At 35.0% G+C, this 24,197-nt stretch overlaps 2 protein-coding genes across 3 annotated transcripts in view; both read left to right on the top strand.

Moving 5' to 3' along the window:
* Window positions 1–726: 726 nt before the first annotated feature.
* The window catches only part of LOC127851003 (hemicentin-2-like), a 193,576-nt gene continuing 170,105 nt past the window's right edge, over window positions 727–24,197 (top strand). The window contains exons 1-11 of the mRNA XM_052384423.1: window positions 727–1,048; window positions 1,428–1,721; window positions 1,893–2,183; window positions 2,439–2,711; window positions 4,060–4,338; window positions 4,502–4,831; window positions 5,510–5,635; window positions 5,847–5,868; window positions 6,024–6,067; window positions 6,468–6,527; window positions 6,666–6,725. Coding sequence (XP_052240383.1) covers window positions 1,655–1,721; window positions 1,893–2,183; window positions 2,439–2,711; window positions 4,060–4,338; window positions 4,502–4,831; window positions 5,510–5,635; window positions 5,847–5,868; window positions 6,024–6,067; window positions 6,468–6,527; window positions 6,666–6,725 — 1,552 coding nt within the window. The 5' untranslated portion in view covers window positions 727–1,048; window positions 1,428–1,654. The remainder of the gene's footprint in view (window positions 1,049–1,427; window positions 1,722–1,892; window positions 2,184–2,438; window positions 2,712–4,059; window positions 4,339–4,501; window positions 4,832–5,509; window positions 5,636–5,846; window positions 5,869–6,023; window positions 6,068–6,467; window positions 6,528–6,665; window positions 6,726–24,197) is intronic.
* LOC127851002 (hemicentin-1-like) lies at window positions 14,717–23,605 on the top strand. Of its 2 annotated transcripts, XM_052384421.1 has the most exons (13): window positions 14,717–14,804; window positions 17,093–17,425; window positions 17,801–18,094; window positions 18,266–18,556; window positions 18,807–19,079; window positions 19,722–20,000; window positions 20,175–20,504; window positions 20,733–21,038; window positions 21,296–21,601; window positions 22,013–22,135; window positions 22,621–22,695; window positions 22,952–23,010; window positions 23,183–23,605. In XM_052384421.1, exons 1-13 carry the CDS (start codon window positions 14,762–14,764, stop codon window positions 23,351–23,353), a joined length of 2,883 nt encoding a protein of 960 aa, XP_052240381.1. In that variant the 5' UTR covers window positions 14,717–14,761; the 3' UTR covers window positions 23,354–23,605. The 2 variants fall into 2 exon arrangements, with proteins under 2 accessions (XP_052240381.1, XP_052240382.1); XM_052384422.1 differs by lacking the exon at window positions 20,733–21,038.

Genomic DNA, 24,197 nt, shown 5'->3' with positions numbered 1-24,197 from the left:
TGATGATGCGTAACATGCCGTTTGTCGGATGATTGATGATGCTGATGTTTTGGTATTCGCGCACAATTTGATGTTGCCATTGTTCGGTAGGGGAATGACCAGGGACTGGGTCGACTCATTGGGCCATTTCTTTCCTTATATAGTTTGGCTTTGTGCCGCCATTGCTGCATCTCCTCCGTACATATTCAGCTCGGAAAGGGCGTTGTCCACACCCGGCAATTTTCTTGCTTTACGACTACGTACAGCCTCCTTCACCTCTTCTAATAGTATGGATGGACTTTCGTCGTCAAATCAGCAAAGCTGAAACAGTGTCATTTGAATAGTCAATGCAATAAAATAGGTTGACACCGTACCTCGTTAAGAATGATTCACAGAATCATTAAATATAAAATAAATAATAAACAACATAACACCATCAACGTGGAAATATATTGTAAAACAAGAACTGTGTTTGTGAAACACAATGCTTACTACTGCGCTTTGAAGTCCCACGGCAGCTATATCAAACATCAAGTTGATATCTTAGATATTGCCAAAGTTATGGCCAAGGTTAAAACTTTGGGACAGACAGACACACACATACAATGACAGACAGAGAGACAGGCAAAACAATATACCTCCAATTAATCGATCCGGGGGCATACAAATCTCAATATGTTTTTTTAATTGTTATATACAAATCAAATTTTAACACTGTTTAAATAATTGTCTTTTGAAGGTGTCTTTATAAGTACGTCAGATGGCGTTGTGCTTACACTGACTCCTTGCCAGGGTCGATGTTCAGTTATTGCTGGGTTAGCTTTCAATATCACGTGTCAACGTTCAGATACTGCTAAGGCCTTGTTCACGTGGTACCTGGAAAATGGTCATACACGTGATCACTCTAACGCGCTGACCCAAACACAGGCTTCAGTAACAGAGGGTACACTTAGTTTTGTTCCCGAAAGAAAACACCATGGATGGAACCTTTACTGTTTGGCAAATTTTATTGGGAATAATAGCTTTAGTCGTATAAACGTATCAGAGAAGATACGACTACACGTGTTATGTAAGTATACCTTAGTGTAAATGGTCAACTAAGCAAGCCATCTTGCTAGAAATTTCGTTTTAGCAGCATAATTACATGATATGCTTATTTTGATATTAAAATTGTTATTTCATAGCAATTATGATTCACTGGAAAATTAAGAGCAGATATTGTGCATTTAAAATAGTTTCATTGCAATTTTTATTATCCGTTTTCATCATACTAACAGTGTGATAACTACACAGAATGGTTGCATTCAACGCTGTATTACGGAAAACAAAACTTTTATATTTTGTCCTTGGGTTAAGTTGTTTACAACGCCATTATTCGAAAACCTTGTCTAATCATAAATGCCCCAAGTGCATAACCAGAAATGTCATTTGTTAAAACTTTTTTTCAGATGGACCAGACAAACCCTTGTTCAAAGTAGGAGGACAATACATTAACTCAACCTCTGTAAGTATAATAGAAGGAACAAACATCTCCATAGAGTGCTTGGGAGACAGTAACCCGTTGGCCGCAGTAACCTGGAACAATGAATATTCTCTACAAAATGGGGTGTGGCTTAACTTTACGAACATAGGCCGCAATATCGATGGGGTATTTAAATGTGCTTTGGAAAATACAATGAAAGCATCAGACAACAACGAGCGATATGGGGGAAACGAAAGTTATCTAAATTTGGAAATTCTCAGTAAGATTTATTTTCATTTCAATATTATTTTAAAGGCAAGTATTTTGAGTACGTACTTAATGTTTTAAGTTTAGTTGATATTATATTGTTATACATGTTTTTTGGAAACAAGTATTTTTATTATAAAATGTGTATAACGAATATTTATATTTTACCATAAATATGCATCAGCACCACCAACGACACCTATCATAAGTTACAGCGGTTATCACATTGCGAAGAACATCACCATCATCGATGAAAGAATCTATGACTTTTACTGTACTAGTTCAGGAAAACCATCACCTCAGATTTATTGGAAACTGTTGAATAATACGACAGAACATGACGTTTTGCAAATCCGTAATGTTGGCGCGTTACACAACTCGACTATCACCTGCTGCGCCAAGAACCTTATGATACCAGCAGTTGGTGTTCCGGAGCATGGATTGGAGTGCACACATCTAAATATGATCGTTTTACGTAAGTTATTACTTAATCAACATTCTATTGTAGATTTAATATTTGCTTTATTATTGACGTACATGTATTATCACTAAAATTTAAGAGTCCAAGACTACCTGAATGTCATTTCTACATCGGCATCATCATGTAAATCTGGTCAAACTAAAACGGATGCAATATGACCGCTGCTTAGATGATGCCGATTTTATTATTTATTTTATCATTTTCAATAATATATTAATAAAGTTAAACTAATTTTAGTTATGTTTCCAGATAAGCCAACGTTTGCTTTCAATGACACGTATGATGTCAAGGAGAACGATTCGTTCAACGTAACATGTACACAGCAAAACATAAACACGGTTGTCACGTGGATGAGACAAGGATACGAAAAGTGGTCAGAGAGACACAACAAAATATACTGGCCGGATGTCAGAAGGGAGAACGCTGGCAATTATACCTGCAAATTACGATATTCGATCGCGGATTCCTTTATGCATTTCATTAGCAATGACTCTGAACATTCATTCCATTTAAATGTTGAATGTAAGTGATTCATAGTAATCTAACATAATTACATGATTTATTTCTGTAGTTTTAAATTGGACTGAAGATTAAATTAATATGTTTTAATTTACTGCTACTATATTTATTGCTATTTAGATAAGGATTTTAACGCAGCATTTACTTTCTATGACCAAAGCTCCAAATGCGCTAAATGCACTTGCACAAATCAATATATTTTTAACTTTATTATGTAACAATGCAAATATTGTAGATGTTTGTATGTATCAAATATGAAGCAAACCCATAAACGACCAATATAAAAACAGTTTGCTTTAATATGTGTAGATGTAAACACCTTAAACTAAGCTCGAGGTCAAACAATTTCACAAATTTGGACCACGCTCTTTGATCAAGGGGTTTAAAGCCACTATCACGCTCACCAATACTACATACGTACTGTATTATGCTATATAAAAATTTCAACAACAAACAGTACCATACGATGGTTATTTACAATAGGAAGACCCTAAAAACAAGTAATATTGGTGTAAAAACGTTAAAATACAAACATTCGGCTACTTTCAAGCATCTAAATATCGTTGCACGATGTTATCTACTTTCGGTTTGTTGATGATATCGAGTCAGGGTCGGATTCATTCGGGTTGCGTTTATTTGCATAATTTATACAAGCTATTCCAGAAATCTGCTGCCGAAGCTATCCGACGCTGACCGAATCCAATCTCGCGTTTGCCCGTAAATGCTCGGATATTTCGCGGGAAATAAAAATGGAATTATTTGTGACACAAAAACATTAATACGAGCATTTTGTATCTCGTTAAATCAATGTTACCAGACAAAATCTAAGGTTGAAATTTTGAATGTTGCTATAAGGAACAATGATTGTTGTATGGGTTAGCTTTATTTTAAGAAATATTCGATATTTTTGAGCGTGATTGTTACTTTAATACATGTGCATGAAGTGTTGTCCCAGATTAGCCTGTGCTGTTAGAAAAGGCCAATCAGGGACGACACTTTCCGCCTAAACTGGATTTTTCAAAGAAGAGAACGTCGGTAAACGAAAAATATCATAAAAGCGGAAAGTGACGTCCCTGATTAGCCTGTGCGAACTGCCCGTGCTTATCTGGGACGACACTTTGCGCACATGCATTAAACCCCATTTCGCAGAGCGATGCTCATTTATATGTTAAAAGCATAAGCTTGACATAAGTCTTGGAAACAATATGCATATATACACGTATGTTTTATTTGATAACCTTTATTACGGTACGTAGATAAGCAGAAAAGTAGAAAAGTCTACTTTATGAAAATGTATTGGTTCGAATAGTTTCAGTTTTTAATTAAAACATATTTATGAATAACACTGTAGATCCAGCGAGTGTAATTACCTTTGAGGCTGTGGGGCACAGTGACTCTATCGTTGTAAATGAGAACAAAAGCATGACCTTCAGATGTTACGCCACAGGAAACCCTAGTCCGATGATACAAATAAAGAACAACAATCGTGTACAAAAGCAACGAAATGCGGCTTCTCTCGGATATAGCGAAAACATGACATGCGCTCACACAGGAAAATACTCGTGCTATGCCAAGAATATAATAAACGATGAAGAGTCAAAATCTAAGGATATTGACGTTGTCGTTAAATGTATGATTTTTTTAAATTGTCATATATTTATATACATGTAATATATAATTATTCAACATGTATTTACAATGTTAATGATATCTTCTGTAAAGTCATGTCTATTGTGGAAATATGTGAGTTTTATATTTATTAGTTATTTGTGTATTCCATGACTTTATTTTAGGCTCTCCAAGACCTGCTTCAAACATGTCTCCAGAGTTCAACATCACTACTACCCTACATTCAACTGTCATACTGAATTTCACAGTGATTGCGTATCCAGTACCGAAGCCTTCAGACTTTGTTTGGAAGAAATGTGATGTTGAAGAATCGAATGGAACGTTTAATTGCTTTCTTCTTACTGATGGATGGCAATACAAAATATCCACAGTTGATTTAACATCGTATCTAACGATTTCAGATTTCACTCAGCATGACATTGGTCGCTATATGTTGTCTGTTGGAAATGGCGTTGGTGACGCATGGAATCAGACTTTCTTCGTCTGGATGAAAGGTAAACAGCTATGTGGTTCAATGTTCACACATGGTAGATATGTGTATGTATAAACTTTTAAGCAAACGCTTAAACGATCACTATAAAACGTTTGGCTTAATTTGTGTATGATGTATACACCTTAAATGAAGTTCGAGATTATTTATACGAGTTCACGAGATGGCTCCTTATATTTGAAATGTACTTGTCATCACATTTATATTGCAAAAGCATAAGCTTGACAGAAGTCTGAGAAAAAATATTTACATATACACGTACTTTTTTTATTTGATAACCGTTATTACCGCACGTAGAAAAGCAGACAAGTATAAACGTTTATTTTATGACAATACATTGATTCACATAGTTTGAATAAGTTTTTCATTAAAAAACATATTTATGAATAAAACTGTAGATCCATCGAGTGTAATTACATGTTCGGATTGTCATTATAATGAAGCAAGGGTAATTATACACTTTCTCTTTTGCTGGTGCTGTTGAGTTTCATTTTGATATCTTATTCTTATTGGTGGATAGCAGAAACGCATTTTACGGACTACAGAAAAGAACCTACAAGACAACTAACCATATTTTGCAATGTATTTTAAACATTAATTAAAATTTCTCTACATAAAATATATAAAAACAACTTTAAATATTGCAAGAAGGTGTGAAAAAACATGTACATCTATTAAATAGCTGCCCGTGCTGTATCCACACTCAACTCGGATGTTTTGCTACAGCTAATTGGGGCTGGTTGTGGCACATTATTGTTGCTCGCAGCAACGGTACTCGTATGCGTTTGCAGAAAAAGGAAAATGCAAGGTATGTGTAATGTATTTTACAAATATGCATCGACAATTTTTAAGATGATCCGCATAAAGAGTTCCAATTTTATAATAAAGCTTATACTACAAACATGTGAAGGTATAATGATGTGATGTATGGATGTACGTTGTTCTCCAGGCCGTTAAATACTTTGTTGCAGGAACACGCCCATCCTATCAATCGTTGTTTACTTATTTTCATTTTTCAGAAAACTCTGTGGCGAACACAAGGTATTATTCCTGCTGTATTTTCAAACTGATTAAATATTGAGGTTAACCATGCTATATACCTTTTAAGGAACGTGTATTTCAATTAAGCCAATAAAAACGTGTATTTTTTTATCGTATGCTTTATATGAAACTATTGTACCGCATGTATGTTTCAGAAATGTTGCACTACTAGTATGTAAACGAAGGACACGGCATGAAGGTAATACTTTTGATTACTGGTTGATGCATTGTTTTTGTGGGAGTATGTAAGTGATAAATTCTGGGCTACGTGTGTGGGTCGACTTGTCATTTAATCATTTTAAACTCTTTTAATTGACCATTTCAAGGTGGTGACCGCAACCTTAATAATGTTTCATGTGCTATTATTGTTTTGTTTTGTAGTGCAACTGGTCAATTTCCTTAAGTAACAGAATAGAGAGGACTTGTAAGAGTTTCCTTTCCGATAATGCTTATGGATTTTGTTTATTTGTATATATTCTTAAACATATGCATCGTTATTTACAGTTTAAAATTGCATCGCTAGTTTGCATGAACACGTTTTTTAATTGAAAAGTGTGTTATTATGTATGTCTTTTAAACTCGGCAAAATATATTCATAGATCAGATGTACATAACTGCAGTCGGAGTTTTGGAACATGAACCCCTAACAGCATCTCAAGGTTAGGCTGTAAATCGTATAGTTTCACTTTTGTCTATGAATAGTTCAACTTTCGTTAATGAATTCAGTTTGCTACTTTCATGTAGTAAATTATTCAAGTATATATATTAATGTTAAACTCGGCAAAATATATTCATAGATCAGATGTACATTACTGCAGTCGGAGTTTTGGAACATGAACCTCCTACAGCGTCTCAAGGTTAGGCTGTAAATCGTTTAGTTTCACTTTTGTCTATAAAATAGTTCAACTTTTGTTAATTAGTTTAGTTTGTTACTTTCATGTAGTAAATTATATATAGTATATATATTAATGTTAAACTCGGCAAAATATATTCATAGATCAGATGTACATTACTGCAGTCGGAGTTTTGGAACATGAACCTCTTACAGCGTCTCAAGGTTAGGCTGTAAATAGTATAGTTTCACTTTTGTCTATGGAATAGTTCAACTTTCGTTAATGAATTCAGTTTGCTACTTTCATGTAGTAAATAATATATAGTATATGCCTTTTAATATTAACTTCATAGACGCATATATTAGAATCGTTAAACATTTTAGAACAAGCAGTATACGATGGTTTGTCCATATCAGATGTCTGTTTGATGTTTAACTTAGATATTTGAAACATTTTGTTCTTTATCAGGAAATGGTCAAGTTGGACAAAGCGACACTGGCAGCGTTTCAAATGCTGTTCATAAGGTTTGATATTTTTAATTGCAGTTAAGACGCGTCTAGTATTTACTGACCTATCAATCATGTAACGTTCATCGTGGCTCGTATATAAAATCTTGAGTGTTTTTATCACACCTGCACGTGCTTATAAAGTTCATAAACGCATGTAATTTCAAATGTGTAAATGCATGTATGTTCATATGTGAAAATGCATATTCGCAGAATATAAATCATGAAATTCGTTTATAAACTAGTATTTTACATCAAATATATTATTTCTTCCATATATGTATTTAAATGATTTATATACTAATGACTTACTTTCAAGTTTTCAACATTCAAAGTTCTTCAAGATTCTTTAGAAGTCGAAACAGCTGTGGTGGAAGAGGATAAACACTATGCTGAGATAATTAACTTGTTGGTCGCACCAACAACAACACCAAACTCATTGTAGCGATTTGTTCTCAGTAACTTCAAGTTTATCAGTTACACTTTACACGTTAATCGTTATACGATGATTTGTAAACACTAGTCTGTCGGTTACCAGTTACCATACGTCCGTAAACCACTAGTTCATCTATTACATTCAACCTCAAGTCATTCAGTAGTATCCAGCCATATGTCTATCGATTATCTGCAACCACAAGTTTATCAGTAATATGTTACATAAATGATGTCGGTTACCAGACACAATATGTGTTATCTGTAACAATAACTATTTGTAATCACATGTTTAGCGGCTATCCGTTGCCACGAGTTTATCCTTGTTATTATACTATAATATCATTTAACCGTGACCGCACGTATATCGGTTACGGGTAAACACAAGCAAATTTATTCTTGAATTGGATATTTGTTAATCCAGTGTATTTCTGTACGTAATTGACTTTGTATATATTATGTGTAGTAGGCAAAAAAAATTGGAAAAAACACACACAAAAAAACGTACATAGTTATTAAATATATTTATTCGACCAATAGAACGTGTGTTTGCATATATTTTAAGAGCATTGCTCGGAATCAGTCATATATGTATGCGGAGGTTTGGAGACACTAATTATGTTGAACATAAGATGTGAATAAACGTGAAATTTCCAACTGTTTATATGGTAACATTCGATTCGAAAAATTGAAACAGAAAAGCTCAGGTGAGAATGTCGGTTTTTGGAACAACGTTTATTAGCAACTGAGTGTGTAAATAAAATTAAGTTATTATTAAAAATCAATGTTAGTGTTGTTTTACATTACATTTATTTATGCACTTCTGTGTGATAAGCATGTAGATTCGTTTTTGCCCTATGTTTTTATATAGAAATTTCTATCAAATACATATAAAGATTAAAGATTAACGACTTAAATCGATTCGTTAGTTCGCATTTTTTTTTAAATAAACGGCAATTTGATAAATTATCAACCTTTATATGGACGAGTTTATATGTTTAAATGTTTTAGTGGACACAAACGTATTATTTCACAAACATCGCAACGTCATTTTATCAAAATAATATCAGTAACGGTTGAATGTCAACATTATTTTAGAAAGAAACAGTTGTTTTACACAAAAATAGCATTGTTGACGGGTTCCTTACAACAAAATTGTTCATTAATGGTTGTATTACACCATAATAATATACGGGACAGTTGTTTTCACCAAAATATGAGCAGAAACGTGTTTATTTCAACCAAAATGTTTCAGTACTCTTTGTTTTTCACCAGGTGAAATAATTTACGATTGTATTTCATTACAATACACCAGAAACGGTTTTATTTCATCAAAATAATATCAGTAACGGTTGTATTACACCAAAATAATATTATTTGGATAAAATATACAACAGCGACACTGGAAACGTCTAGTCCGATAAAGAACATATGCACTATTTGAGTATTTAACTTCGGTTTGTTTGTGAATATAATCTTTATAATTGAAAGTTAACTTCGTTTGTTTTGTTTTTAAGATATCGTAGAGATTATATTTTATGAAACAATTTGTTTAAATGTAAATCCTTTCGGGATCAGATAATGTTAGGAAATGTTTCATCACGTTTGTTGAATCACTTCTGCAGATGAAGTACAATTTATAGCTTTCCATACTCATACACTGGGGAAGGCTTTATTTCTAGTTGACAGTACGAGTCAAGTTATCATATCAATTGTAAGCCAAGTTCGACCCTTAACCCCCAATTGACGTGTATTATCATCATTGCATATTTGTGTTTTACTTGCAATTCAATCTTACCACAGACAAACGTTTTGGAAAGTCGAACAATTAATGAAATGCTAGAGATAGCTAATCATGTTCATATGCAAGTCCATTTATCTGCAGCAATAAATAATCACCAATAGTTATTCATCAAAACCAAACATTAGTGCGACTTCAATTGGAATACAATATATAACTTCCGTGACTCATTTCCATCGTATATAAGGTGTGATTCAACAAATACAGACACGGATGTAAAGTGAACAATCGATGCTGTTTAACAATTGATTGTGTTTGTGTTCAAATGATGCATAGTGTCATACTTTAATCTAGGCCACAGCAAATTCAAAATTGTAAATGCATTATATTTCGAACACATACGCCAGTAAATAGGTATTGCGGTGCAAATCAAGAACATGGCATTGTATATAGGTTTTATCACTCATGACATTGTACGCGAAGACTCAGGGCGACATGTTGTGTCTGGAAATGCATAACGATAAACATGAAGTAAAACACATGCACACGCACTTACTGCTCCTTACAAGATTTTAAATTTTCTGACAATTAAGGAAGAAACAATGGTTATGAGTAAGTATGCAAAGAAGAACATTATTAAATGGATGGCGCCTTTTTGCACTGAAGTTCTCTGTCTTTTATGTTTGACCTGACATGATTTGTTTACATGACAGTACGTGGAATGTCTAAAGCAGCAAGCGTGTTTATATTTATGTATGCACATGTATAGTTATGCAATACTGATAGGAATTAACAGTTTTATTTTATCAAGGTTTACAAAATATATTTGTATTTCATAAACATTTATCCATATCTGTACATTAACACACCCTATCATTGTATATTTTTTTGAAAATTTATACTTTTTAAAATGTCATTTTTTTCAGGTATTTATTAATTATACATTCGAACGACTACAATCATGATCGCACTTGGTAGATCGATTCTAAATATATGATAAGGTCTTGCTACTGTTATTAAAATGGATTTGTTGTAGCAGTTCGTATATATGTTTATACACACACACACACACACACACACACACACACACACACACACATATATATATATATATATATCTATCTATCTATATATATATATATATATATATATATATATATATATATATATATATATATATATATATATATATATATATATATATTTACAAGGTGTGAAAAACATAAAAATTAACATCAAAGAATTTTCATTAAAACAGATTAATTTTGTATTAAAAGACATTGATAAATCGACGCAAACATATTTTTCTTACTCATTTGACTACATCGGTTACGTAATAAAAGGAAGTACGTTATCTTTATGTTACTTAAGTCAGTCATTCCGTGTTTGCTATCGAGTGTTATAAAAATGACAATTCAAGCCTTATGATATTTTCCCTTTTCCTAAAGACACATTGATTTTACGCAACAGTAACAATTTATTGTCAAAAACGCGATAATTATGTTATAAACACAATTTATGCATTTAAGAGGTCTTTTATGGGTTGTCACAAAGCTATGCTTGAAAATGGCGCGATCAAAAAATAATGTTTTGTTTTCGAGGAAGAAGAAATTGAAAGCGAAATGTTGTGTCCCTGACAATTGCACATTTGTTTCTTTCAAGTTATATCTCAATTCAGACCATGCTGCAAACCATGACGATGTGAAGGTTGCAGTGAAACACAGTGAGCAACGTTCACTCTAATTTCCTTCACACCGGAAATAACATGGTTGGAATCGTTACAGCACCACACTATTGTCTGACAAATAGTGTGGTGTTTTAGTGTTTTAGTATAATTCTATATTTCTATGCAATTTCGCTTTTACAGAAATTCATCATATGTGATTTTGGACCGACACAAAAATCATTCATTATGTCATAAATTTATGGCAGCGTGTGAAAAACGAAACAGCTTAAATTTTCACCCTTCGGGTTGTTTTACAGTCTCAAATAAAACCAAGATCATCAACTGTTTTATACTATTATGTTCTGGCGCTGTTTTATAAAATAGTCCACATCTTTTATGGTTAAAAAACTAAAGACTTAATTAAGGTCTAAAAGGTTGTACATAAAATGTACAAGTCATAACACTCACTAGCATAAACAATAACTGTAACGAGACCCAAAAAGTAAACGTCAGTAACCTTTTTATGATAGAGAACAGCCGCGCCAGGTAGGGTTTGTGTGAATATCTTTGCTAATCGTCCTATAACTTTCATACGACATAGTGCAGGCAATAAGGCATGCATGAAGATTGCGGTCGGTATATAACGCGTTGCTTTGGTTTTCGAGAAAGCTTCGACACACATTTCCATTGTTGAATCAAACGTGAGTAGTAAAGCATGCAATGAGTCCGTGTTCACAAAAATAAACGATAACAAAACTGTCTATGCGTTACCGGACGAACTTATTATTAAATATTATTTCCATGCATAAACAAACGAAAGTATATACCGGATAATACATATACTTTTCAAGAGTAGAAACAAATATGGAAAACGTCCGTAGTAGGTATAAGAGTAGCAAACATCAGTAGCAAAAATGCAAACGGCAGGTGACGAATATATGCAGGCGTTCCTTCTACTTTTAAGGCACATCCATTACTATGTTAACTTATATAATTGCATTTACTTTAACAAGTATTATATATCTGTTCCTAACAGCACGATTTAGAAGCTATTTAAGAAATAGTAAACCCCACTGAGGTTCTAATGTCATTATAATGACCAGAGAGGCAGCCACAAACCGTATATGGACCGAGGCCGTAGGCATTATACTAATATATTCCTATTCAATACACTTATTTTGGATCCTTAAACCCTCAACACATTGAAGGCGATATACAGTATACACTTGAGCAATTAGTTAGTCAAATGCATGAATGGTGCTTGCCAATCTAACAGTTCAATGTGTATTGCGGGTTGAAAGCGCAAGTTCTAACTCAAAAGCCAAGCTCATTTGTTGTTGTTGTTTGTTTGTTTTTTAAACTACTTTGCAATATTTATCTTTTATGTGTGAGTATTATTTCATTTTTCAACACCATAATATTTCAATCATATATATATATGGATATATATATCCACCCATGAATCACCTGTAGACTCAGGTTCTATGGTGGTTGTGTATTGTTGATCGACATTCATCATCAGCATGGAGTCCCTCCGTCGTCAATGTTTCGCCCCTGAACCATGGACATCTCGGGAGGGTGGAGCCACCGTAGCTTCGATGTGAATGTCGATAGCTCTACTTCTTCCAAGCTGCATCATCTAGCTTAGCTTAGTTTCTGGATAGGCCGCTGTCTAACCCTGCCAGTAGACCCGACTGCTGACATCAGTCGGCACACGGATTGTGCACAGAACCCTCTAGCGCCTACTTCTATGGGAAACAACCAAGTACGCCAGCCTCTTTGGTTGCAAGCTTCTAGCAGCTCTGTTTACTTGGACTTTTTCCTCTCGTAGGCCTCCTCGCATCTGGTTTCCCAAGGTACAGTTAACTCGATTATGGTGAGTCGTTTCCCTGCTTCTGACCATGGCACGATGTCGGGCCTGAGGTTTGTCTGCACGATACTTGGGAAGACCAGCTTGTTGTCAAGGTCAACCTTCATGCTCCATTCGGTTGCGCCGTTGAGGATTGAGGTTTTCTGTGTTGGCTGTCTCTGTGCAGTTTCATCTGGCTTCACGAAGTTGATCAACTGTTGTCGCGGTGTGCTACTGTGTTCCTTTTTCCTTTCTCGTTCCAGCCAGTCAGCCACCTCTCTGAGGACATTGTCGTAGCGCCATCTGTATCTTCCTTGCGACAGAGCTATTGGGCAGCAAGAAAGAACATGTTCTAGAGTGCCGGGACGGTCACACATTTGGCATTTAGGGTCTGGTATGAGTCCCCAACGGCAGAGGTTTGCGGATGATAATATCTACTTGTATGGAACTTATATGGAACTGATTTAAAATATACAAATTACACGTATAGACATATCAAGCCTAATTCTAATCTAAGGAGTACTGCTTATTTACAGTTATCCGATGTTTTCAAATGTTCTATAACTAACTGTGCATGAGACTAACCGTACACGCTATTACATAACTATTATTTGCTTAACAATTAAGAACTTTTAAATGCACATTGTCAATGGAGATTTTTTGTCAATTGCAAACGTTTAACTTATTATTATTGTGTTGATTATTGTTAAGTTCGGTACTCGGTGTAATATTTTACATTTATTGCCCAGTTATGTAAAGACAACACGTATCTTGCCTTTAATACAATACTTTCGAATTGCACTAATGAAAACATTTTGTTTTTTTCATTTCAAGTTACTTATTTTTGACCGCATGTGTAGTTATTAAACGTGTGTCCATATATGCCATCAGTTTAAAACCGTAAGGTAATACTAGACAGAGTGCAAAAATCTTGCTTTCGCTAATAAGGGACTTTTCAAAAGCGCGTGATTTGTATTGGATTACTTACTCAATCGTATGTGTAGTGTTTAACATCGTACGCGTGGGAAGGTGCTAAATATGATAATATGTGCGTCGTTAGTGTATTTCGGGGACATTACTATCGTCCCTTAACACTTCTGTGAAATATATTATAATACAAATATCCTGTGTACTTTGCGTATTGTTACTTTGCGTACTATTAACGATGTTGCGGTGTCACAATTGTAATGTGTTGTTATCCGTTGTAAGTTATCTCCTTCAATTATAACACAGAAAAATAGTAATTCTTTGATAAAGATAACTAAGTACTAATGTCATGAGATTTACTAACCGAATAATTCAGTGTTAAAATACCCGGGATAGTATACAGCCTATATCAAACGTCTATTTAGACAAGAAAGCCAAGAAATGCACACGTAATGTGTCCACTAGCATCCAGAGTACCATATGAACCTTTATGTAGAATATATTTCGTGGCTATTATGTAAACATGACAATTACTGCTTTACCATAAATGTTATAATGCTGATAGCCTTTAAGTACTTTACAGATGTTGAGAGATGCCAGCGTGAGTATAAAAGTAATAATGATACAATAAGCCAGCAGCAACCTTTTACTCCTTAGGGTAAAATTAGTCGATACTATATGGTCATCGATATGAAATTTTCCATCTAAAATACGCCAGACCGAAAACAACCACAAACTATCAAGGTCCATGTCTTAAATAACACGAGTGTTAATACAGGGGCTTTGCATTGTCTTACCTCGATCTATCTGATGCACAAAATTAATTCCTTGTAATGATAATAACAATCAACGGAATAAGGAAATATATATGAATGTCTGGCATTCATTATTTCAGTACTGCTTTGGGACGTGCGCTTATAAAAAATAAATGTTTTCATAATGTTTGGAATTACTTTTGGTGTATTCTTTATTTGGATAATAGGTTAAACTACTTACATAAAGATATGCTACAGCTCTCATGTGTAATTTTAAGCTGCATAAACAAAACGTTAGGATGTGTAAACATTATTAATATTTTCTGATTCCAAAACAATATCCATGTTTTATTGTTTGGGAATATTCATCGCCCTATGCTCGACATTTACAATTTGTATTCAATTACATTTCAACGAAAACTTTAAATTAACACAACTTTAAACACTAAAATTTATGTTTGCATTAAAGATTGCAACACGTAGAACTGCTGTAAGAACACATTGCTATGAATGCGTTTATTTAATCTTTTATTAAAACAAAACACACTTAAACATAAACATAATTAAACAGCAGGACTTAAATATTCTGATGAATCCGATGTCAACACATCATACAATCAGACACCACAAAACACATAAGTAATATCATCGTCATTCCCTTTACCGGTCTGGCCGTTGGGGGGAAATAAGGAACGACGTTACAGAAATCCACCTTCAGCCAGGTCTGTTGTGTGCTGCTGAGAATATTTCTTCCATGGGAAGAAAAAATCAATGTTTCACATTGTCCATCCAATTGTTCTTCAGACGGCATCGACGTCGACTTCCCTCTAGCATGTCCATGGAGAACAGCCTTGCACAGAGATTCGTTCCTTGTGACGTGTCCAAACCAAGCCAGATTTTGTCGATTGACGGGCTCGTGTGGGCCAACAAGTATTGCAGTCATGTGCCGGACGGACTCGTAGGTATTCTTCTCCGTGTAGGAGATGCGGATCAGTCTTCTTGGACATTTGTGTTCAAAGGCCTATAGCCTGCGTTCTGTGTCCGTGTGAAGCGTCAAGGTATCGCAGTCGTACAGTAGGAAGTAGCAAACTATGAAGGACTTGTAGAGTCTGTACGTGGTGAGGAAGCTGATGGGACAGCTTGTCCACAACGTGCTCATTTTGGCCATCGCTGCGATTGCAATGGCAAGTTTCATTCGGATAAAATGAATAATATACGGCGTGAAAGGGGATGCCCTCGACCCCCACATACCTATTGACGAGGTAAATAAAATGTATTGAACGGGAAACAGAAGCACCCCAGTCTGCAAAGACACAGATGTTTATAATAAATTAATGCTGGTTTCCAAAAAAAAAAATGTATTCGGACCTCAGCGGCACTGGTACCATCCTTGAACATAGTTGCGTCAAAGTATTTGAAGCGGGTCACTTCTTCTAGATTCTCGCCGTTCATGGTGATGTATGCACTGGTGTTGGTAGTGCTGTTTACCATGATTTTCTCCGTGCTGACCTCTATCCCATTTGCTCCTGCTCGAGTCTGTTGGTGATGTATTACAGTTCACGGCTTTTGCCACCCATGAGATCAATGGCATCAGTGAATCTTAAATTGGAGATGGGTCTTCCACCGATGTATATAGAGGTGTGTGGTCTGTAGAGTCTCCTGAATATTCCTCTCAAGGACAAGGTTATACAGGACGGTTGAGAGAAGACATCCATGACGGACGCCCTCTGCTTTCCATTAAGACGTAAAACGCTGCTTGCGTTTCCATATAGTTCTTGGATGATTTGCACCAGCCCTTCAGTGATGAATCTTCTCCTTACATGCCATAGGCCGTCATGCCACACGCGGACTTAAGCTTCCTAAACGTCGATGAAGTCGTGGAAGAGCTCACGCTGGTGTTGCAGGTATTTCGCAATGATTCCTGCAGTTGAAGACCTGTTCCACTGTGCTCCGCTCAGCTCTGAATCAAGCAGTTCTATCATCTTACGTTTTAATCTACTGAGGATGAGGCGTAGCATGACTTTGCTGGGATGACTGATGAGGCTAATGGTTCGGTAACTATTGCACAATTCATTCGAGGTTGCCATTTTTCGGTATGGGGATGACCAGAGACTTGGTCGACTCCTTGAGTCACTTCTTCTCCTCTCATATCTTTTGGCATAGTGCTGCCATTGTTGAAGTCCTTAAATTATTGCCTGTCCTCCTTCCTTAACCAGCTCTAAAAGGACGTTGTCCACACCCGGCGATTTTCCTGCCTCTTTCGCCTCTTCCTTAAGTATGGACGGACTTTCGTCGTCAAATCAATAAAGCTGCAGCATTGGCCTTTGAATGGTCAAGTCAAAAACATAGGTTGACACGGTACCTCGTTGAGAATTAATCACATCATTCAATCTAAAATAAACAATAAACAACATAATACCATCAACATTACAATTTAACAGCTCATTATGTTTCATTTTTAAATTGTCATGTACATATCAAATTTTAACAAAGTTTAAATAATTGTCTTTTGAAGGTGTCTTTATAAGTTCGTCAGATGGCGTTGTGCTTAAACTGACTCCTCCGTGCCAGAGAAGATGCACTGTTATTGCTGGGTCCGCTTTCAATATCACGTGTCAACGTTCAGATACTGCTGTGGCATGGTTCACGTGGTACCTTGAAAATGGTCATACACGTGATCGCTCTAATGCGCTAACCCAAACACAGGCATCAGCAACAGAGGGCGTCAACAGTACACTTAGTTTTATTCCTGAAAGAAAACACCATGGATGGAACCTTTACTGTTTGGCAAATTCTATTGAGAATAATCGCTTTATTCATTCAGAGAAACCACGACTACAAGTGTTATGTAAGTATATAATCCATGTTAATGGTCAACTAAGCTAGCTATCTTGCCAGAAATTTAGTTTGATAAACATACTTAAATACTTACATTGCTTATTTTGATATTCTATAACAATTATGATCCACTGGAATATTAAGTGAAGATATTGTATATCTAAAATGGTTTCATTGATTTTTTTATTATCCGTTTTCATCACAATAACACTGTGATAACCACACAAACTTGTTTCATTAATCGCCTATTACGGAAAACTAAACATTTATATTTATCCAAGGTTTAAGATGATTAAAACGCCATTATTAAAAAAACATCGTCTGCATATCAATACCCCACGTACATAACCATAGATGCAATTTGCTTAAACTGTACGGGTTTCAGATGGACCAGAAAAACCCTTGATCAAAGTAGGAGGACAATACATTAACTTAAACACTGTAAGTATAATAGAAGGAAAAAACATCTCCGTAGAGTGCTTGGGAGACAGCAACCCATTGCCCACAGTAACTTGGTACAAAGAAAGTTCTCAACAAAATGGGATGTGGCTTAACTTTACAAACATTGGCCGTCATAGCGATGGGGCATTTAAATGTTCTTTGGAAAATCAAATGAAAGCATCAGACAACAACGAGCGATATGGGAGAAACGAAAGTTATCTAAATTTGGAAATTCTCAGTAAGATTTATTTACATTTCAATACTTTTTGAAAGGAAAGTATTTTGATTATCTACTTAATGTGATCAGTTTGGTTGACATTATATTGTTATGCATGTGTGTTGGAAACGTATATTTGTATTATAACAAATGTATTAGGAATACTTATATTTTAACATAATTATTTATTAGCACCACCAACGGCACCTATCATAAGTTACAACGGTAATCACATTCTAAAGAGTATCACCATCATCGAGGGAAAATACTATGACTTTTACTGTACTAGTTCAGGAAAACCATCACCTCAGATTAATTGGCAACTGTTGAATAGAACGACTGAACATCACGTATTACAAATCCGTAATGTTGGCGCATTACAAAACACGACAATCACATGTTGCGCCAAGAACCACATGATACCAGCAGTTGGTGTTCCGGAGCATGGATCGGAATGCACACATCTGAATCTGAATGTTTTACGTAAGTTAAAACTTTATCAAAATTCCATCTTATCTTTCATATTTGCTTTATTGTTGACGTAAAATAATTATTCTTAAAATTTAAAATCTTAGACTTACTGAATGATATTTCTACATCGGCATTATCATGTAAATCTGGTAAAACTAAAAAGAAGGAAATTTGACCACTAGTTAGATGATGCCGGCATTATTCTTTCTTTTTTTCATAATATAATTAATACAGATAATCTAAATAAGTGTAATGTTTCCAGATAAACCAAAGTTTGCTTTCAATGACGCGTATGCTGTAACAGAGAACGATTCGTTCAACATAACATGTACAAAACAAAACATTAACACGGTTATCACGTGGACGAGGCAAGGAGACGAGGATTGGTCAGAGAGCCACAACACAATATACTGGACAGAAGTCAGAAGGGAGAACGCTGGCAATTATACCTGCAAATTTCGATATTCGATCACGGATTCGTTTAATCATTTCATCAGCGGTGACTCTGAATATTCATTCCATTTCAATGTTGAATGTAAGTGATTAGTGTCTAATATTATTGCATGATTTACTTCTATTTGTTTTTAATGGGACGTAGATTAAATTCGTACGTTTAAAGTTAATGGCATGTAACAAGGCACACATTGTAGATATTTATATATGTATACTATATACTCCTCAAAGTAAGCTCGAGCTTACTTATACGAGTTCGCGAGAGAAATCTTTTTATTTGCGAAGTAGTTGTCTTGTCTTTTCATTACATTTTCTCGCTCTTAGGAAAGGGAATTTAATGCATGTGCGTAAAGTGTCGTTCCAGATTAGCCTATACGACACTTTGCACCTTAACTTGATTTTTGCTAAAACTATACTCTCTTTAAACGAAAAATATCATTTAAGCGGAAATTGTGCGGACTGCTTAGGCTAATCTTGGACGACACTTCGCGCACATGCTTTGAACCCCCTTTTCACAAAGCGATGCTCATTTATATGTTAAAAGCATAAGCTTTACATAAGTCTGGGAAACAATATGCATATATACACGAATGTTTTATTTGATAACCTTTATAACGGTACGTAAATAAGAAGAAAAGTAGGAAAGTTTACTTTATGAATTTTTTTTGGTTCCCATAGTTTTAATCAATTTAAATTAAAAACATATTTATGCATAACACTGTAGATCCAGCGAGTGTAATTAAGTTTGAGGCTGTGGGACACAGTGACTCTGTCGTTGTAAATGAGAACAAAAGCGTGACCTTCAGATGTAACGCCACAGGGAATCCTAGTCCAACAATACGAATAAAGAACAACAATCGTGTACTAAAGCAACGAAATGCGATTTCTCTCGGAAATAAGGAAATCATGACATGCGCACACACGGGAAAATATTCGTGCTATGCCAGGAATATCATAAACGAAGAAGAGTCAACATCTAAAGACATCGACGTTTTCGTTATGTGTATGATTTTGTTTTTTAAGTTGCCATATACATTAATATATATGCACATTATAATTATACAACTTGTATGTGCGATCTTAATGATATATTTAGTAAAGTCATGTTTAAATTCACCCATTATTGTGAAAGTTTTTATATATATCCCATTTGTGTATGTCGATGGTTTTCTTTTAGGCTCACCTCGACCTGCTTCAAACATGCTTTCAGAGTTTAACTTCACGACTACTCTACATTCAACTGTAATACTGAACTTCACAGTGATTGCCTATCCAGAACCAAAGCCTTCAGATTATGTTTGGAAGAAATGTGATGTTGAAGAATCGAATGGAACTTTTCAATGCGTCCCACTTGTTGACGAAAGGCACTTTAACGTCTCGATAGTTAATTTAACCTCGTATCTAACGATTTCAGATTTCACTCAGCATGATATTGGTCGCTATATGTTGTCTGTAGAAAATGGTGTTGGTGACGCATGGAATCAGACGTTCCTCGTCGTGATCAAAGGTATACAATAAGTTAGTTCAATGTTATCATGACATCTAAATATTCAAAACGGATTTAACTTATTTGTTTTCAGGATAAGTCTAGAACTACTATTATAAAAACATACAACCAACGAAAATCATTCATAATTTGCATTCCTTTTGTTTTACTAACCTTTACCTGAAAAGAAAGAAATTGTCTTTGAACTGTGTACTTCCATATTGGGTTATGTATTCTTTGTCGCTTCAGATAAGCCCGAAGCACCGCTGTTGTTTTATGAAAGCACAGCTCCGCATTCCGTCATTCTAACAATGACTGCAGGCTATAGCGGTGGTATCTCACAGTCAATAATACTCCTTTACAAAAACATACACGCTTCGGAATGGATCAAAGTAGATGCGATTAGTGATGTTCCCACAAACTATACCTTTTCGTGCACATTGACTGGGTTAGATTCCAACATAAACTACACTGCAATTACATATGCCAGCAATGAATTAGGGAATTCCACAACTGTGTCGATATACTTCACACCTGCGGTACTCGAAAAATCATGTAAGCTAAATAACATGTAGACGCTTTTTCAGTAAAACAATGTGATCTTATTTGCGAAGATGACGAAAATCGTCAATATTATAACTACAAAAAAATGATTTTTAACAACTTGTAACTACTATTATAAACACATACAGCCAACGAAAATCATCCATAATTGGCATTCCTTTCGTTTTACTAACCTTAACCTGAAAAGAAAGAAATTGTCTTTGAACTGTGTACTTCCATATTGGGTTATGTATTCTTTGTCGCATCAGATAAGCCCGGAGCACCGCTGTTGTTTTATGAAAGCACAGCTCCGCATTCCGTCATTCTAACAACGACTGCAGGCTATAGCGGTGGTATCTCACAGTCAATAATACTCCTTTACAAAAACATACACGCTTCGGAATGGATCAAAGTAGATGCGTTTAGTGATGTTCCAACAAACTATACCTTTTCGTGCACATTGACTGGGTTAGATTCCAACATAAACTACACTGCAATTACATATGCCAGCAATGAATTAGGGAATTCCACAACTGTGTCGATATACTTTACACCTGCGGTACTCGAAAAATCATGTAAGCTAAGTAACATGTAGACGCTGTTTTAGTAAAACAATGTGATGTTATTTTGTGAAGGTGAAGAACATATTAAATATTGTTTCTACAAACACGTAATGATGTTGAACATCTTGTCGTTTATGTTATCATCGATTAACAAGCAGGCTGTTGTATTTATCATATATGACCAGAAAATTTATAGGGCTGGTCAAACACATTTGCTGAGATTTTCATGGCTTTCAATAAGTTTAAACCCCAATGCTTTTAGTTGGTCCTTCAAATGTTTAATGTTGTGTTGATTGTATTGCTCAGTTCTGTACAGGACATTGTCAAGTGTTAAATAAATAAATAAAATACAAGCGGATGGATGACATTAACAAACCTCTCCTGATAGTTCATTGCAATACGTGTTTTGCAATGTTGTTACAGCACTGACGTATTCACTTGCTGGCGGCGGTATTGGTTTGTTGGTCTGTATTGTTGTGGCATTTGTGGTTTACAAGTTCAAATGTCGTCATCATAGCGGAGTTATCAAAATCAAAGCGGACAGGGGTAAGTTTTGACCAAGGCTGACTGATTAAATTTGCTTGTTCAAGCATCGTTCTAAAGTTAATTGTTTGCAATTCGTTAAAATATCATAACCGTTCTTATGAGAGTAAATGACGTTAATTGTCCTTAAGTATTTTGTGGTATGAATGCAATTAGTTATGTTTCGGTTCAAAATCACTGGTGGTAATGAAATATATAAAGTATACATATTTCGTACGAACGGATTGTAATTCCTCTATATAGTCCTGCGTCATCACATGTGTATCACAAGTGGAAAATTTATAAGATTGTTTATTAACATTTTTTTAATTAGTTCTAAATTCGTGTGCGTGTTTTGTATTTGGTATATGCGAAAACAATCAGTTTGGTACTTTAAAACAAAATTTGTGTGACTCGTTTATTTTTTACCACTTTAATTTAAATATTTAAATTACGATTATGTCACACCGCATAATTTTTAATCATGTATGCTTGTTTTTGAACATTAGATGAGGTCGTTGAGAACCCAATGTATATTCCTGCAGGCGATTCTTTTTTCTACCAAGTGTCCAGAATTATTCCAGGTACTATTTTTTAAATTTATAATACAACCTTTTCGCGGCCTAGTGTGTCACATAAACAGTCGTGCATTTTCGAAATACATGCAAGGTGAGTAAAAGCAGTGTTTTTAAAAGCGACAAAATGACGTCATTGTGTTTATTTACATGGCGTCACAACACGTTTATTGGTGTTGCCACCTGACTTACATTCATAAAGGTATTACATGTGTTCCTACGAATTAATGTGAACAGGTTTGAATTGTGCATTAATAACTTTCAGAATTACCTCATCCTTCGGCGGATGATGCAACAATATACAGCTCTCCATACTCTTATGGGGTATTTATAATTCCTTGTTCAAACGTTCAGTTCGTTAGTATTGTCGTTTAACAAAAACTTGAAACACGAGTGCCTTTCATTATATTTCAACGTAATCAAACAAAATGTGTCGCTATAAAATCGTAATTAGTCTTAATTTATATTAAATGAGGTTATACTCTTGTGGTTTTAGAAAGAAGCACCGTACGATGCAGAGAAAAATGTTTCGGAAAACATTTACCATAACGTTTATGATGATGTTCAATGTGGCGAGTTTGAGGAAGATGAATTCTGGTCTGACTTTAGTGATGAAGATTGCGAGGTCAACTCTTCTGAAGTCGGACAATCAGCCTCAACACTTTGAAGTCAAACAATTGATTTATGATGATTGGGGACTAATGTTCAAAATGCAATGTGTTAAACGAAACTGTCTTAGATAATACGTTGTATCAAAAATATTGTAAGCTATAGTATACTGGCAAAATATATGTATACAAAAAAGAAACAAGAGATGTGTTTGCCAGAAACACAATGCCCCCTATTGGGCCACTTTGTAGCCATATATTTGACCTTTGACCTTGAAGGATGACCTTGACCTTTCACCACTCAAAATGTGCAGCTCCATGAGAAGTAAGAGATTGAAAGGAGAAATGAATTTAAAAAAAAATGACATTTGACCTTGAAGGCTGACATTGACCTTGATCTTTCACCACTCAAAATATTCAGCTCCAAGAGATACACATGCATACCAAATATCAAGTTGTTATCTTAAATATTTAAATAGTTATGGCCAATGTTAAAGATTTCGGACGGACGGAATATTTGACATTTGACCTTGAAAGATGACATTCACCTACACCTTTCACCACTCAAAATCTTCAGCTTTTGGAGATACTGATGCATGCCAAATACCAAGTTGCTATCTTCAATAGTGAAAAAGTTATGGCCAATTGTAAAGTTTTCGGACGGACGGACAGACGCCAAATATTTGACATTTGACCTTGAAAGATGATCTTGACCTTGACTTTTCACCACTCAAAATGTGCAGCTCCATGAGATGCACATGCATGCCAAATATCAAGTTGCTACGTTAAATATTGTTTATTGTTAAAATGGTTTATATTGATAAATGTAAACATTAAAATTTATCAGCTCCAGTTAAAAATCAAAAATAAATTTAAAGAAGGAAGAAAAAGTAGCCCGCAGCA

Source organism: Dreissena polymorpha, chromosome 11 (genome assembly GCF_020536995.1).
Source record: "Dreissena polymorpha isolate Duluth1 chromosome 11, UMN_Dpol_1.0, whole genome shotgun sequence".
In the NCBI taxonomy this organism is placed as follows: Eukaryota; Metazoa; Mollusca; class Bivalvia; order Myida; family Dreissenidae; genus Dreissena; species Dreissena polymorpha.
Note: the sequence above shows the minus strand (reverse complement) of the source record. Positions and strands in the feature narration are given on the sequence as shown.